We start from the raw sequence: 15966 nt of genomic DNA on the forward strand, positions 1-15966 counted from the left end.
AATCCCAGAAATTGAGGCTCCGGTGAGCCATGATTGCACTACTGCACTCCAGCCTGGGCGACAGAGCAAGACTCCATCTCAAAAACAAAAACCAAAAAACCAACAAAAGTGTTTACAGTGCATAAAACTCAGAAAACAATCACATTATTCAAAGGTAACCAAATGTTGGTATATATTCTCTTAATGTATTTTCTATGCCTACACATACTTTCCCCCAAAAGGGTATCATACTGCTTTCGTCACCTAATGACCTACATAAGTTTCCATGTCAATAAAATATTCTTCATGTGATTTTTAGATGGTATGATAGCATTTCACCATCCAAATGATAGTACTGTTATTTACTAGTAAACATGCCCCATTATTGGAAGCTGTCCCTTAGAATCTGTGACATCCCTATTAACAACTTCGAGGGCTTGTAAACGTAACAGCATAGAACCCCAGTCTCCAGGCAGTCAGGGGATTGTCCTCCAGGACATTCTTGGACTTAGGAGCAGGATCTCAATTCTCCAAGAAATGACAGTCTCGTGTTATTTTGGTTCCAAACAGGAAAGCTTTACGTTTTTTGATTGTGGTGTTCCATAAACCCCTACTGATATATTTTAATAATAAAAGTGGGGTCTTAAAGAAAACTGGTCTGGTAGATGAGTCTCAGTTGGGCATTAAGGGAATAAGGTAGTAGTCGCTAGTCCAGATGCTGTCTGAGGCCAAGGATCGATATTCTGGTGTCACCTTGCTGGCATGTGGGAACTGCATACGTGTTGTGTTCCCAGTGATGCTTTTCTAGGGGACTATGTGTTAAGATTCTGGGACATTAAAAGCATCCATCATGGTTAGGATTTTATATTTGCCCTCATTTTGATATGCAGAAGCCCTCAAAACATTTAGTAGCACATTTGTTATTTAACCCCTTTTATATCCTAGTTGAGCAGGAAACCTCCTTGCAGAGTCATTTTCACCATGAAATTTCTTGACTAACTGTAGTTCAAATGGAAGCAAATTCCAAAAATTCAGTGTCTCTTCCACCCATCTTTCTCCTTCCATCAAAACTCCTTAATACCTTTTAACTCTGAAATTATTGTGTAATGTTAATAGAAGTTATATAATACAAGAAGGACCAGATAATTGAAGTAGCATCTGTTTAAGATTCAGATGTTTCTTTAATCAGGTACTCAGAGAGAAGTTAGGAACTGGCCCAGTAGCCATTGGCTGATGTAGGAAAAAGTCACCACGCTTCAGAAGTTTGCTGAGAATAAATCTCCTTGTGGATAAGTGATTAGGTGTTACCTCCAGTGTGTATTTATTTGACCATCCCTGTCTTTCTTTCACTTTATCTTTGATTGATTAGCTATTAAGGCTAAGGATAGCACCATCTGTTTTTGTTAGTGTTGATTAGGTTTCTCTGCAAATTTATGGAAGTAATTGAACCCAAAAAGTTTTCTTCTGACTCTAAGTTGATTTGAAGATCATTCTGGCTTTCCAGTAATTTTGATCTCTGTTTCCTCCCCTAACTTAATTCTTCTGTTTTGCTTATTTTCTATGGGATCAGTTTAAAAAAAAAAAAAAATGGAAAAACTCTTCTGTGATGGCATTCTAAGTTGTTTGTACCATCCTGACAAGTTGTAGACCTTGGAGATTGTTCTAAGAGTTCTAAGATTGCAAAATCAAATGCTTGTGAAAACCTGCCAGTAAAGCAGAGAGGGGTGGTCACTGGGGAGCTGGAGTCTTGTGTCCCATAAGGGACATAGCCACTGTGAAGGGGTCACAGCTGCTTGGCTTTAGCTGATCGTGACCATTGGGGTGGAGGCAGGGTGTTGCCAAACGATCTGATTTCTCAAGGGAAGCTGGAATTAGGGGGGTGTGTGTGTGTGTGTGTGTGAGAGATGTGTGATGTGTTTGAAATCTCTTTTATATGTTGTCTTAAATGTTTCTTAAAAAGTAGGAATCGAACAAAACATGTCTGGGGCCCAGATTAGGTCCACAAATGGCCGATTTGTAGCTTTTGCTCTAAGGAATAAGTTTTGCTTTTTCAGAAAATAATTAAGCAGGGTATGTGGATGCTGACTCGCCCTAACGAGTTGAGATATTCCTATTTTCATCACCTTGAATAAGGAACTACAACATACTTGACTGTAATGTTTAGATGAATCTGTTGTAGCACATAACTCTCTTTAATCACATGCTATAACTCTGTCCTGCTATTTTATAATATAGGGTGCAGAGCAGAATTTTTTCAGAAGAAAGTGGAGTTTTTCTTAGGCTAATAGGTGTCTAGCCAACTCTCTACTTTTATGTATGACTTTCAGATTTCTAAATAGCAGTATTCTGAATTGAACCAAAAGAATCTATTAACATAATAGCTATAGGTTTCCAGAATCCTTGAATGTATTAGCAGTTTAAAGTTGGAAAAGAATTGAGTCAATCTTGGTTCCTCTTAGTTATCAGATGGTTTATTCATATAATTTCTTTTCCTTTCTTTAAAGATTTGAACATGGAATTCAATCCTTCAGATCATCCTCGGGCCAGCACAATATTCCTCAGTAAATCTCAGACAGACGGTAGGTCCTTAATTTATGCTTCTTTTTTTAAAAAAGGCTTATGTTGGTACTTCACCTAGTTTTGATTTCTCACTAGATTTAATTTTCAATATGAAATAGAGTCCCTTTAGTGACCCACACATATACTGTTTAATGGTAGTTCTTTGGGGATTTTTTTCTTTTGCAGTGTTTTTAGAATTTCCTATTTGAAGCATCTATCCTCATTTTGTTAATCAGCTGTATTATTTCTACATACATTGTGTCATGAGAGTTTCTACCCTAAGAGTCAGAAATTTTCCTTTTAGAATTGATATTTGCATAATTTCTCACAAGATCAGAAGTATTTGTTAATTTAGACAGTGTGTAAAAGAAAGCAAAATATAATCCTTAAATAAAAGTACCACTAACTAGCTCTGTTGTGTCAGTTGAGAGCTGAATTGAACCCGTACACTAGGTGCAGATGTTTTCTTCTCTCTTTTTTTTTTTTTTGCCACCTCTATAATAATAACAACCATATCTAAGTTTATTCTTATAGATCGTACAATCTTTGTGGTTCATCCCAAGTGTGTGTGGAATTTCTCCTAGGGATTTTCTCTCTTTTCAGCCCCTTCCCTGGGCCTTGGCTGCAAAAGAGAGAAAAGATAAAACTTACACAATGTGGCAAACACACATCTTCATTGGATTCCTATAGAAAAAGGTGGCAGGAGAAACATGTTAAATGATGACATCGTGACCAGGATATTACTTTAGGATGCTGGAGTCCTGCATGATTCTATCCCTAACTTTTTGGGCAATTGCTAAGCTTTAATTCAGAGAAGATCCTAAATGGACCAGAAAATAACCAAACATGTTTAAGATAGTAAGTTCATATATGAGAATTGATAACACTTCAGTAACAGTTAGATAACAATTTTGGCAAGGTATAGTGCTGATTTAATATTATTGGGAATCTTTGGTTAAGCAAGACACTGACTTGATTTGAAAGAGTTTTATGTGTTTATGAAAAGTAAACATTTCCAAGAATAAATTAGTATAGGCATCAAGTATTTAGGTTGGTCCAAAAGTAATTTCGGTTTTTGCCGTTAAAAGTAATGGCAAAACTGAAGTAAGTTTTCGGTGTGCTGGATACAAAAGAAACATTTTTTTTCCTCTGGTGAAGCAGGAAGCCATTGGGAGGGGTGGGATAATACAAAGGAAGGAGAGTGGCAGTGAAGATGGGTGTTTAGAACCATGAAAAATGAGGGTCAAAACCAAGTTTTGCAGACACTTACTGATAGTACTATAAAAACAAGAAACAAAGTTGGCTTACTTTCAGGTTTCATTCTTGCTTCTTGTGAACTCAGAGTGCAGACCAACTTCATTCAGAAGATGTGCTAATAAGATTCCCATGAAATTGCATTAGAGCTTCTAAGTGGATTTCCCAAATCTTGGTTGTCCTGGTAGAAGGAAACTTGACCTAAGTCAGGGTTGTTCCATACTTAGCTTAGGGAACTCTGTCTTCCCTCGTCACCTTTGCACTAGATATGTTTCCCTTTCCTCTTCTGGAACACCAGGGCATCAATTACTCTGACCTCTCTGTTTATTGCTTCAGTTTCTTTTTAAATGCTGGATCTTTCTACTCAACATGTAAACATACACGAGTCTCACAGAAAAAGGGAAAATAACCAATATCTCTCTTCAGGTGAAAGCTTCTACGCCATTTCTACCTCTCTCCCTGTCCACTCTCCCATTGGGAACTTCCTCCTACCCCTGCCATTCTGTGGAGCATTGCGGTAGAGTGACCTAAGGACATTTTCTCTTCTTGGGCTATTGCCCACATATGTGGCACTTGCTGTCGCCAAGAATTCCGTGCTTTTAAAAAACTTTTTGGCCTTCTGTTTTCAAATGGGCAAGTTGCTGAAATTAAGTGCCTCTAATGAACAATTGCTTTATAAATAATTAGAAAAAAATCAATTTTAAAAATAGGTTTGGTAACTTTAATGAATTAATTATTTGGTGACATGATACTCAGAGAATTGGCTACTTGGTGAATTGGCTTTTGGCAAATTGGTCCTGAGAAATCCTGCCCTTCTGAAAGCTCCTTCTGAGACATCTTCATAGACTTCTATTTGTCCCTCTAATGTAGTATTTCCCAGGGTCTCTCCTTTACCCTCTTACCTTTTTGATTTGCACACAGTTCCTCATGGCATTTGTGTTAACTGTCATGTCTAACCATATTTTTCTCTGTACTGTTCAAAATGCATGTATTCAACTGCCTGCTGGACATCTTTCCAGTGAAGGCTGTAGGTTCCCCTGACTCAGTATGTCCCAGACAGAACTTAAGAATTCAAGTTGACTTTCTGCATTGTCTACCCTGCCCAGGTCCCTAAGCCAAGGAGGGCTTTGGATTTTCCTAGACTCTCCTCTTCTCAGAGGTGGGCGGCGGTGCTGGAGATACATTTCTTCCCAGCTCCAGGTTCAGTGACATCGTATTGGTGGCATGAAATAGCCATAGTCAGAGTATTTACACCATGGAAATTGGCGAACGCTACAAATCAGAGCGTTTTTAAAACACATGACTGTTAAACATTTACTAGCACACCATTGCATCCAGGCATTCCAAGGTGTACTCAGTTTCATCTCTTACCCAGCCTTGAACCTGACCACTATTTCCTATTGCAGTTGCTGCCGCCTTAGTTCAGACTCAATTCCCCACCTGTGTTACTGCAGCAGTCTCTAGACTGGGCTCCCTGCCCTTGACCTCATCCCTCTCTAGTCCCGGGTCTATGCTGCTGCTAGCTAACAGGACTTCCCATGAGTCAGATATGATTGTGCCACTGGCTTCCTTAACCTTTCTTAAGGGCTCCCCAGTTGCTTTAGAGTTAAATTTCAAACATCTTAGCATGGAATATGAGGCCCATCGTGATCCAGCCTCTGCCTTCCTTCCCAGCAACTTCCTCTCTTCTTTGTGTATTTCTGAGCTTCCGCCATACTGAAATCACTTGCTTCCTCAAGTCTGCCACTTGCCTTACACATGGATTTCTCCTCCCCTTTTTCACACAGCTGATTTCTTCTGTCCTCCAGGCTCCTCCTGCTGTTACTTCCTCCTTGAGGGTCTCTTTGACCCATCAGGCTGGGTTGAGTGGACCCTTGGTGAGCTCCCATAGGAGTAGCCTGTGGATCTTTCTTCATCGTCAGAACCGTACTGTGGAATTTAAAACGACCTTTTTGTCTTTGCCACCCACTAGCCCCTAGAGGAAAAGGCATGTGATACTGGATGTCAGTATTCCTTGTGCCAACCTGACTGATTGAAAGAAGGAAGATGACAAAACCCGGAAACATTCTTGATTTGATTGTGATAATTCGTCACTTGGGTAAACTTATATTTCCATTACAGGACCACAGCTGTGGATCTTCTACTGTATTTTTTTTTCTAATTGGAAGAAATGTAGTCTGAGACAATAATGCATACTTCTGGTAGAGTCCTTTCTTTTGAATCTGGTGATCTCTTTCCTTCATTCAGGTTGATGTACTTCGACAGTAGTTTAGATTCGATTTGTGGATAGGAAGCCATGGTTGGGATGAGGACAGTCATGTTAGGGCAGCTGTTGCTTGGACCACAGACATGCAGCTCCTGGGTCTTGACAGCTCTGTGTTTCTGCAGACCCCACATTCTCTTTCCCCTCAGCACTTTATGATCTGACAAACAAGTTGTTGGCCATGCATCCCACCTCCCAGCTGTTCACTAGACTGATTTAGATGGCACCTGCATGATGTCGTCAGAGTTTTCGTGATTGCTGAATTCCTTTTCCTTCTGGATATCCAAGAGATTTAGGCTGGACATGGAACTTTTTTCTTGTTCCAAGCAGGAGAATAGAAACTCCAACAAATTGAGTAAGTAGCCTGCTCATCAGACCCCTCCAGAGGCTGAAGGTAAGGGTATTTTATTCAAAACCAGAGTGACTGCTTTCTTTCTTCACACAAAGAGGATGGCATTGCAGACTTTGTACAGGAGCCGTTCAGCAAAGAAGGGACCAAGAGTTCCTCCTGGGGGTAGAGAAGTTTGCCAGGCCAGAGAGAAGTTTGAGGCCTGCCACGGTTTTTCATGCTACTCTCATTACTTGTGGGGAAGAATTGTAGTTCCTCGTGTCCTTTCCTTTTCTGTACTTATTTTAGTTAATCATTTTCAAAGATGTGAGAGCTTAATATTCTTAAATAATATGAGAAAGCAGCCAAGCCACATCTTTTTCCTTTTAATTAGTATGATTTTTAGAGATTTATTGTCTTAACAAAGAATTTGGAGGAAAAAACCCTAAGTGTGCGAAATCTATGTTTCTCAGGAGTCCCTTGAAATAATTAAAGGAATAAAAACTGTCCGTCCCTTGAGTGACTTGAAGCCAAAGTAGAAACATTAAAATTCAGAAATAAAAATATGTCATAGTTTTTGTTGCACAACCTTTTAGAAATACAGAAATTGAAAAAATATTCTGTGGCTGTCCTCATTGGGGTGGTGTTTTGGTTCCTGGGCAGTGTTGAACTTTTGCATGGTGAAACAACCACCCTTTTTGTTCTCCTTTTATCTAGCATTTGGGAGAAACTTTCCGCTGCCCTGTCGGAATCACTTGCCTCTGAGCGCTGTGATGACCTTGCTTTCCCCACCTCACTTGCATTCCCAGCTGTCTTTAGCTCCTTTGTGTGTGCAGATGCTGAGATGCCCCTTTCTCTAGCTGCCCTTAGTTGCTCGGTGTGTCTCCTTCAGGGCATGTCAAGTGCCATGGGGAAGACCTAAGCATACACCAGTGATTTTCATGCTTTGTTCCTTTGCTTACATACCATGGAAAACAATTTTGAAAAACTGAACTCCCTCAAGCATTTTTATGTTGACCTTAAAATTTTTTTACCTTATCAAAGCACATAATTTCTGATGTATTATAAACGTTGATATTTTAAAATAAACTGTCTTTCTTTAACAAATGTTTCAGATGAAATTTAATACCATAGTGATTTGATACCCATCAGTCCTTTAAAAATGTATGAACATGCTCCTCTCTAACAGTTGGAAATTAAGTATCACTCCTTTATCATCTTGAATTTGTATTTCCATTCTATTTTCTCCATAAAATTTTATAGTAGTATAATATATTTTGATTTTGGAAAGTCATTTATCACACTATCATATTCTTTTCTATAAAAATATGACCTAAGCTGGGCGCAGTGGCTCATGCCTGTAATCCCAGCACTGTGGGAGGCCGAGGCAAGCGGATCACGAGATCAGGAGATCAAGACCATTCTGGCTAAGAGTGAAACCCTGTCTCTACTAAAAATACAAAAAATTAGCCGGGCGTAGTGGCGGGCGCCTGTACGTTTTAATGGATAATTATTAAACAGAAAAGTGAAATATTTTTTGGAAAAACATTTCTTGGTGAGATGCTTCTGTGGTTGGATATTACTTATTACTGAAATGAGGCAGTATTCATCATCAAAGCCTTTGTTTTTTTATTTGTTTGTTTTGTTTTGTTTTTGAGATGGAGTCTCGCTCTGTCGCCCAGGCTGGAGTGCAGTGGCACGATCTTGGCTCACTGCAAGCTCCACCTTCCGGGTTCACACCATTCTCCTGCCTCAGTCTCCCGAGTAGCTGGGACTACAGGCGCCCGCCACCACGCCCAGCTAATTTTTTGTATTTTTAGTAGAGACAGGGTTTCACCGTGTTAGCCAGGATGGTCTCGAACTCCTGACCTCGTGATCCTCCCACCTTGGCCTCCCAAAGTGCTGGGATTACAGATGAGAGCCACCGCACCCGGCCAAGCCTTTGTTTTTATAGATGTAAGTGCTGAGGAACTTTGTTCATCTATATAAATAGATGGAAATAGAAAGAGTTTTATTATAGTCATATCATTGAATTCTTTCTACTTCGTCTAGTTTATATGTCGAAAAATCTCCAAGGGATTTATCAACCAAAATAATTCCTAATAATCAGCTACCGTTCAGTTTTGTTCCCCTTCAGTTTTATTGACAGTAGAGAACTGGAATCTGTTTGATTTACAAAAGAGTTACTCAGTTAGAGGAGTCCCTCATTTTTACAGTTTCTGGGAAGTACATCGAAAAAGGTTTACCAACTGTAACACATGACTTTTAATTATATCTACTACTCTTTATATTTGGTGGCACCTAGCTTAACCTGATACCCTTGGGAGCTTTGGGAGAATAAATCTAGGCTTCATCTTAGAACACCTTCCCTGACTGCTGCCCCACTGCAGTCTGCATGCCCCTCTGTCGCTGCAGAGATCTTCACTGTATCGTGATTTATTCCAAGTCTTCACGTTTACATATCTCTGCCATTCACAGTGCCAGACCCATAGAAAGAACTCAAATATATGTTGAATGGAGCAACCCCCACCTGCTCTTTTCCTCTGAACTAATGTTTTCAGCTTCTCTTTTGTTTTAAATATATTTTCCTCAGAATGCTACAGGTTCTTCATATGACTTTGTTGGCAAAGCCAAGCATCATAGTCAATCCAGTCAGTCAAATCAGTCTTACTTTCTTTTTAATTAGATATTTATTTTTATTTTTGCCTGTCACACCTGTTTCTTATAATCAGTCTTACCTTCTGTCAGAAAAAGTCTGATTTTATTTTTCCAATTCACATAACATGTTAATGTGCATGCCCGTGGCTGCCTTTGTGCTTCTGATCATAAATGGCCAGACAGGTGCAGGGGAGTGCATGCCTGGCCAGCAGTCTGTGGTCTGCTGCACCTTCCCACCCTGCCCTGTGCCCTCCTGCTCTGCTGCCCTCGCTGCTTCCCGAGCTTTGCTTGGGAGTCTAACGCCTCAAGAGGCAGGTCCTGTTGGAAACCGTCCTCACTATGATATCTGTAAACTCAGAGCCAGATGTCTTTCCAGCACCCCTCCAGGGAAAATCCATAGGACAAAGAAGCCCCCAGGTTGTGCCACGGGAGGCTGGCAGGAGAGGAAAGACACATGAACCTGGTTTGAAGGTGGTTACCACAACCCCAGTGGCTGTTTTCGTCTGGCGCCCCTGGAGGTTTTCACACCAGGTCAGTGCAGGTCCCAGCTCAGGTGTGCCTGCTTTTCTTTGTGAAGCTGTGAGGGAGGAATGTGGTTCCTGCATCACACCTCAGCCCTTTTAAAGGTCTCTTTGAATACTTGGTTTGGGGACCTTTGCTCTAGTCTAGCCCTAAGTTACTTGTGACAGACCATTTCAATAAATGAATTGCAAAAACTACTACCTCACCTGTCTTTCCCTCTAGTTTGGAGTGTGTGGAGGAGGGTGGGTACTCAAAAGCCATGAGTAATTGAGTGTGCAGACAGGTTCATTTGTGCGTGCTGGGCTGCCCATGCCCTCGCCAGCCTGTGGCCACCCCGGCGGCAGGGAACTAGCCTCTGGCTTCCAGTTAGGCAAGGCTCTAGGACCCAGCTCTGTCTTAGGCCCTTGCCTGCCATTAGTTGGATTTACAGTCACATAATCTCTTGGGTCATAATTTTCTATAAATTGACAGTGGGCACACCTGTCTCCTCAGACGATTGCTCTCCTGAAGCAGTAGGGTGAGTCCCAGGCACGCAACGAGCCCTCAGCAATGTCTGCTCATTACCTGTGATGTAACAGGTACTTTGGGATCCTCACTGGGGATCCCTTGAGCCAGCCTCTCCCAGGACCCCTGGCAAGGAGGAGCTACCCCGTCCTGGCACTGTAAGCATGCATTCCAGAGGTGTTTCCTACCGCCTGGTAGGCAGCCAGTCTGGAAATCATACTTGCTCCTTGGGGTTGGCATGTCCACATTAGAAGTCAGCATCTTTCCTCTCCTGCCAGCTTTCTCTCCCTCATCATCTAATTTTTTTTTTTTTTGAGACGCTCTGTCACCCAGGCTGGAGTGCAGTGGCATGATCCTGGCTCACTGCAAGCTCCTCCTGCTGGGTTCACGCCATTCTCCTGCCTCAGCCTCCCGAGTAGCTCGGACTACAGGCGCCTGCCACCACTCCTGACTTTTTTTTTGTATTTTTAGTAGAGATAGGGTTTCACGTGTTAGTCAGGATGGTCTCAATCTCCTGAACTCCTCTCCTCCTTCCTCACCTGGTCTGTGGCAAGGCCTTTTCCCAGCCTCCTGCCTCCATCATGTCCTGTCTCACCTTTCTTCCACGTGCCTGCAAGTGGAGCTTCTCTTAGGCTCCTCCCTGCCTGACCGTCTGTTTCCTCACCACTGGAACAGTGAGATGCCAGCACACACACACAGCCCTTTTCACCTTCTTGTGGGTCCCCTCCCCTGCAGGCCTGCAAGACCATCACCTGTGGGATGCTCTGCCCACAACACCTGCCCTCTGTCCCTGCTGACCCAATGGCTGCCTCATAGGTGATGCTCCCCTGTTTCCCTTCATTCCATTGATTCTGATAGACACCTTTTACTTGGCTGGAACACCTCTGAAATCAGCACAGTCAGTTACTTGCCAAAATTTAATTGGCGTTTTTTTTTTTTTCTTTCGTAGTGACACATAGAGTAATGGTTTACCAGAAAATCAGTGGCATTACGTTCAATGCAGTTTGCATATTCCTCTGTGTGGTGGTGATTATTTTTATGGTATAGAAATAAATAGCCTGTTTATCTGCTGGATTGCATCTTGCTCATGGGTAGAAACTGTGCCTTTCACATTCCACAGTCTCTGCAGTGGCTAGCACATAGAAGAAACTTTCAGGGACAGGGGAATGAAAGAATGAAGGCAGGGCATCATGACCCACCCTGAGCAGACCTGCCGTGGCACAGTGGCAGTCTTCCTGAGTAGTGGCTTTCTGTTTTGTGTTGCAGCTTTACCTTCTCCTACCTTCCCTAGCTTTGTTAGAAAACAACACATCCGTTATTTAGGGACAGGAGGATGTAGATTTTTTTTAGGCTTAGGTGGTGTGTTTGGGCTTTCCTATTCTGGGTCAGAACTCATCATACCGTGCCACCCTCAGGCCAGCCCTCCCCTCTCCCCTCTGCAGTCTTCTCTTGAGGTGCATGGGGGAGGGGAGGGCAGGTGTCAGATCTCTTGGCCAGGTCTTACCCTGTAAGTCAGATGCACGGGAGAGGCGCTGTTTGGGTGCCGTGGCTCACTTTTCTTGGGAGCATCATCCAACTCCAGTATTTCGTCTCTTGGGCTTTCCAGTGTGGAGAAAGCTGCCGACATAGTACAAACTCAGATGAATCATTTAGACCCAGAATGTCAGTTTTCTCAGTATGCCTTTTATCATATCCTCTCTCCTGACCTGCCCTGTTCCCAGTCAGAACATTGCTCAGTGAGCACAGATCCAGAATAGAGGTTAGCAGGGATAATTCCCCCAGGCTGGGGGAGTTTGATGCCCTGTCTACCATAGCCTTGTCTTACTGTTAAACAGCGCTTGTGGCCTGCTGGTAGCCATAAACTCTTACTTTTCAGTTCTCTTTTTAAAAACTCTGAGCACCTGCATTTCCCCTTCAGTTGGCACAGACTGACAACCTTGTAAATACTTTTCATAGCTTACCATGTTTATAGCTTACCTTACGTGGCTGATGTTTTCAGCTGGCTGCCCTATGACATCTAGGGAGGCAGCTGAATTTCAGGATAATCTGATGCGGTCACCATATAAGAATAGTTAATGCCTTGGAATGATTGCCTGAAGATAGCGATCCTCTGGAATCAGACTGCCTGAACTGGAGGCTTAGATCCAACACTCTCCACATAATCTTGGTGCATATGATCCGTCCACATGATTTCCCTGAACCTCAATTTTATCACTGTAAAATGGAGTTAGTACCTCTTTGTGAGATTGTCAGGAGGACTAAATGCATAATCCATCAAAGCACCGAGTCCTGTACGTAAGACAGCATAAGTTCTCAGTAAATATAATCCTTACTCTGGAGTGTAGGTTCTCATTTGCTCAGTTGGGTTGAGTTTCTACCCTGACTTGTGTCTGTGCCATCTTCTAGCTTGTCTGTGCTGACAGCTCCTCTGTGCTGACTGTGACGCCTTGCACCAGAACACTGGGCCTGACCAGGAGGAGAAGGGATGGATGCCAGGACAAGAGTAGAGGGTGGCTTCTGTGCACTGCTGTGCCCAGTCCCATCTTTTTCTGTGTTTCTTTGATAAAGATAGATCATGGACCCCCGCATCTTAGAGTTGCTTCCAAGCTAGGCACAATGGCTCACTCCTGTAATCCCAGCACTTTGGGAGGCTGAGCGGGGAGGATTGCTTGAGCCCAGGAGTTCAAGACCAGCCTGGACAGCACAGTGAGATCCCCCCCCCGCCCCCGCCATGATTTCTACAAAAAAAAATAAAGATTTAAAAAAAAAAAAAAGTTGCTTCAACACACCTTGGAAGCAAACCAGAAAGAGGCCAGGTCTGAAATTATGTCAGCCAGCATTTGATAGCAGCTCATTATAATAGAATACACAGCTCTTTAAGTCTCACTTTAAAAATAAAATGATAACCTCACCTCCACCCTGTGTCAGGATAGATTTCTGATGGATTGACTAGTGGTAGAGTAAATGTAACAAATACAATCATAATCATCTAGAAATAGTATACATGAATATTTAGTGTCAGAATGGGGAAGGGACATGTAAGTTTGTAGAAGCAATGGAGGAAATTGCCTAAAAATGAAAACTCATGTCAAAATGCATCCTAACAATGAAATCATCAGTGATGGAAATATCACAATATATAGGAAAAAGGATTAATGCCTTTATGTATTAAAGAATTATTATACAATCAGTGAAAATGCTAACACACCAATAGAAAAATCGGCATATTTCTGTTGGCATGTTCATATATGAGCACATGTATACTTGCACGTATTTATATACAAATACATTCATATGCAAAAGTATCCATCATGCTTGCTTTGTGTGCATGCACACAAAAGAGGCTCAAAGGATACACATCAAAATATTAATAGTGATTGTCTCTGGATTATTGGATTAAACAGGTTGGGCCTCTCAAATTTGAAAATTTGAAATCTGAAATGCTCCAAGGTGGATCTGTAACTTACTGAGCACCAACCTGATGTTCAAAGGAAGTATTAATTGGAGCATTTTGGATTTCAGATTTTTGGATTTGGGATGCTCAAATAATGCAAAATTTCAAAATCTGATAAAAAAAAGTTCTAAACCCACGCATTTCAGATAAGGGGTGGTAAGGATACTCAGTCTGTGTGTGTGTATGTTTTATGTATCTCTATGTTTTCCAAGCAAGCTTTTAATTTTTATTTGCAGTCACATTTTCTTGTTTATACAGCTCTGTATTTTCCAAATTTTCTGCAATAAGCATGCATTTCTTTTCAAATTAGCAGAAAGTTTTAAATGGATGCCACTTAGTTGAAGTTTCCATGCTTCTGAAGAAATCCTTTGGCCTTAGATATTCTCTATGGGAAACAGAAAACCTCTCGAGTGAGTTGGCAGCTTAGATGGATATTTGTTCTTTGAATGGTTTTCTTGTTATGTTCTTCCTTTGTCTGCTTCCTATTCTCTTCCCTGGAATTTTCTCCTCTCCATGACTGGCTGTGCCCTCAACATCTTAGAAGTGTTTCTGTGTCTTTTCATTTTTGTTCATTGGCTTTGCTTATTTAGATTTCACTTGGAATGCACAGAATGTCATGTTCCTCTGTGCCCAGATTTAGAAATAAGTGCAGGTCCGGGACAGTTCAGAGCAGGCCAGAGGTCTAATTGGAAGCTTCTTTCCTGCAGCACAGGAGGTGTGCCTCCGGGGGAAATGGCCACACCAGGATGCTTTGTTCTGAGCTCCAAAGTGTGGGTGATGTTCCTGCTACAGTGCACTTTGTGTCCTGGCCGTTTGTGTTCATGATGACCTCCCTGTCAGGACAGGAGCTCAGCAGGGCAGGAGCCTCCATGTGCACTCTGAACAGGTGCTCAACAGTTGTTTTGAATTGAGTGTGAATTCACTGAATTATTGAAAACTGTAGGAACTGTGTGGTAATCTCAAATTTACTATAAGAAAAGTTAATAGTGAACTTTTAATTTTATTCTTCAAGGCCTGATCTTTGCTACCCACAGGAAAAAGGAAAGAGAAATGAAACATTTTCTTTTCAACCAGATCTTCGTGATCTGCATTGGAGCTACCTCAGCAATTAGCTTCGTATATCCAAACAAAATTCTATCATTCTTTAGTTGAATCCTGCCTCTTGTGTGGCCTGCCAGTCCTTCACATCCAGAGTAATCAGTTAAGTAGATTTTCTTTGTAGAATAGCACAGCTCTGTTCATACCTGGTTCTAATTGTCATTCTGTTTTTAAATGGGACTCGTTTTATGCAGATGCCAGAGGTGTCTGTTCACACCAGTGATGCTCCTGTTGGAGGGCGGGTGTATAGAGGAAGGGGTCCTGCACGCGATCTCCTCTCTTCTTCTGGGCCCTCCCTTTCTTGGCCTGCTTGGGCTCTTCCCTTATTTGCCAAAGAAAGGATATCTTAGGTATCTTAGGACCTTTTTAGCACCAGCATCCTGTGGCTTGGTGGTGGCTAACACTTGCCATTGGAAGGTCGGTCTATTTTAGAAATGGAAGAGGAGAGTCAGGTGCGGTGGCTCATACCTGTAATCCCAAAACTTTGAGGGGTGACGAGACAGGAGGATTGCTTGAGCCCAGTAGTTCAATACCAGCCTGGGCAACATAGTGAGATCTCATCTCTAAAAAAAAAAAAAAAAAAATTGGAAATGGAAGAGGAGAAACCAAGGTAGTCTTTTAAATGCTGACCTATGACAGGAATCAGCTGAAATTGTGTTTAGATTGTTAATAAATCCTCATTAATAATCAGGCACTAGGTTGAAAGTTGTATTTTAAAGAGTCACTTGTGTGACATTGTGGCAAGAGAGTATCCCATAGCAACAAGTGTAATTTTGTTTGTCCCTCAGATTGCAAGCACTGCCTTTGACTCTCTTAACTCCCCATTTTATCAGGAGAAGACTTTTAATGCCAACTGTATTGTTTTTGCTGATTTTAGATGGCTTATTTTTTTTTTTTTTTTTTTTTTTGAGACGGAGTCTCGCTCTGTCACCCAGGCTGGAGTGCAGTGGCCGGATCTCAGCTCACTGCAAGCTCCGCCTCCCGAGTTCACGCCATTCTCCTGCCTCAGCCTCCCGAGTAGCTGGGACTACAGGCGCCTGCCACCTCGCCCAGCTAAGTTTTTGTATTTTTAGTAGAGACGGGGTTTCACTGTGTTAGCCAGGATGGTCTCGATCTCCTGACCTCGTGATCCGCTCGTCTCGGCCTCCCAAAGTGCTGGGATTACAGGCTTGAGCCACCTCGCCCAGCCTAGATGGCTTATTTTTAAAGCCACTGGTACATTTTCTGTTTACGTCGTTATGGACTGTCACTGTAGCCAATTAAAAATCCTCTTAACTATCATAGATTGTGCCAAAGGAGATTGCTATTATTCCTCTCCCAGGAAAGAAAAAATTTATGATCCGTATC

The 15966-nt window shown here is 42.1% G+C and overlaps 1 protein-coding gene across 9 annotated transcripts in view; it reads left to right on the plus strand.

Annotated features, from left to right (window-relative positions):
* CCNY (cyclin Y) overlaps window positions 1-15966 on the plus strand; it is an 876528-nt gene that overhangs the window by 790413 nt on the left and 70149 nt on the right. For 7 of the 9 annotated variants that reach the window (XM_050804783.1, XM_050804790.1, XM_050804785.1 and 4 more), the window contains one exon: window positions 2484-2558. The exons of 1 other annotated variant lie outside the window; for it this stretch is intronic. In XM_050804783.1, coding sequence (XP_050660740.1) covers window positions 2484-2558 — 75 coding nt within the window. Of the gene's footprint in view, window positions 1-2483; window positions 2559-15966 lie in introns of those variants that run through there. One more of the 9 variants, XM_050804792.1, reaches the window with a different exon arrangement.

Source organism: Macaca thibetana, chromosome 9, assembly GCF_024542745.1.
Source record: "Macaca thibetana thibetana isolate TM-01 chromosome 9, ASM2454274v1, whole genome shotgun sequence".
NCBI lineage: Eukaryota > Metazoa > Chordata > Mammalia > Primates > Cercopithecidae > Macaca > Macaca thibetana.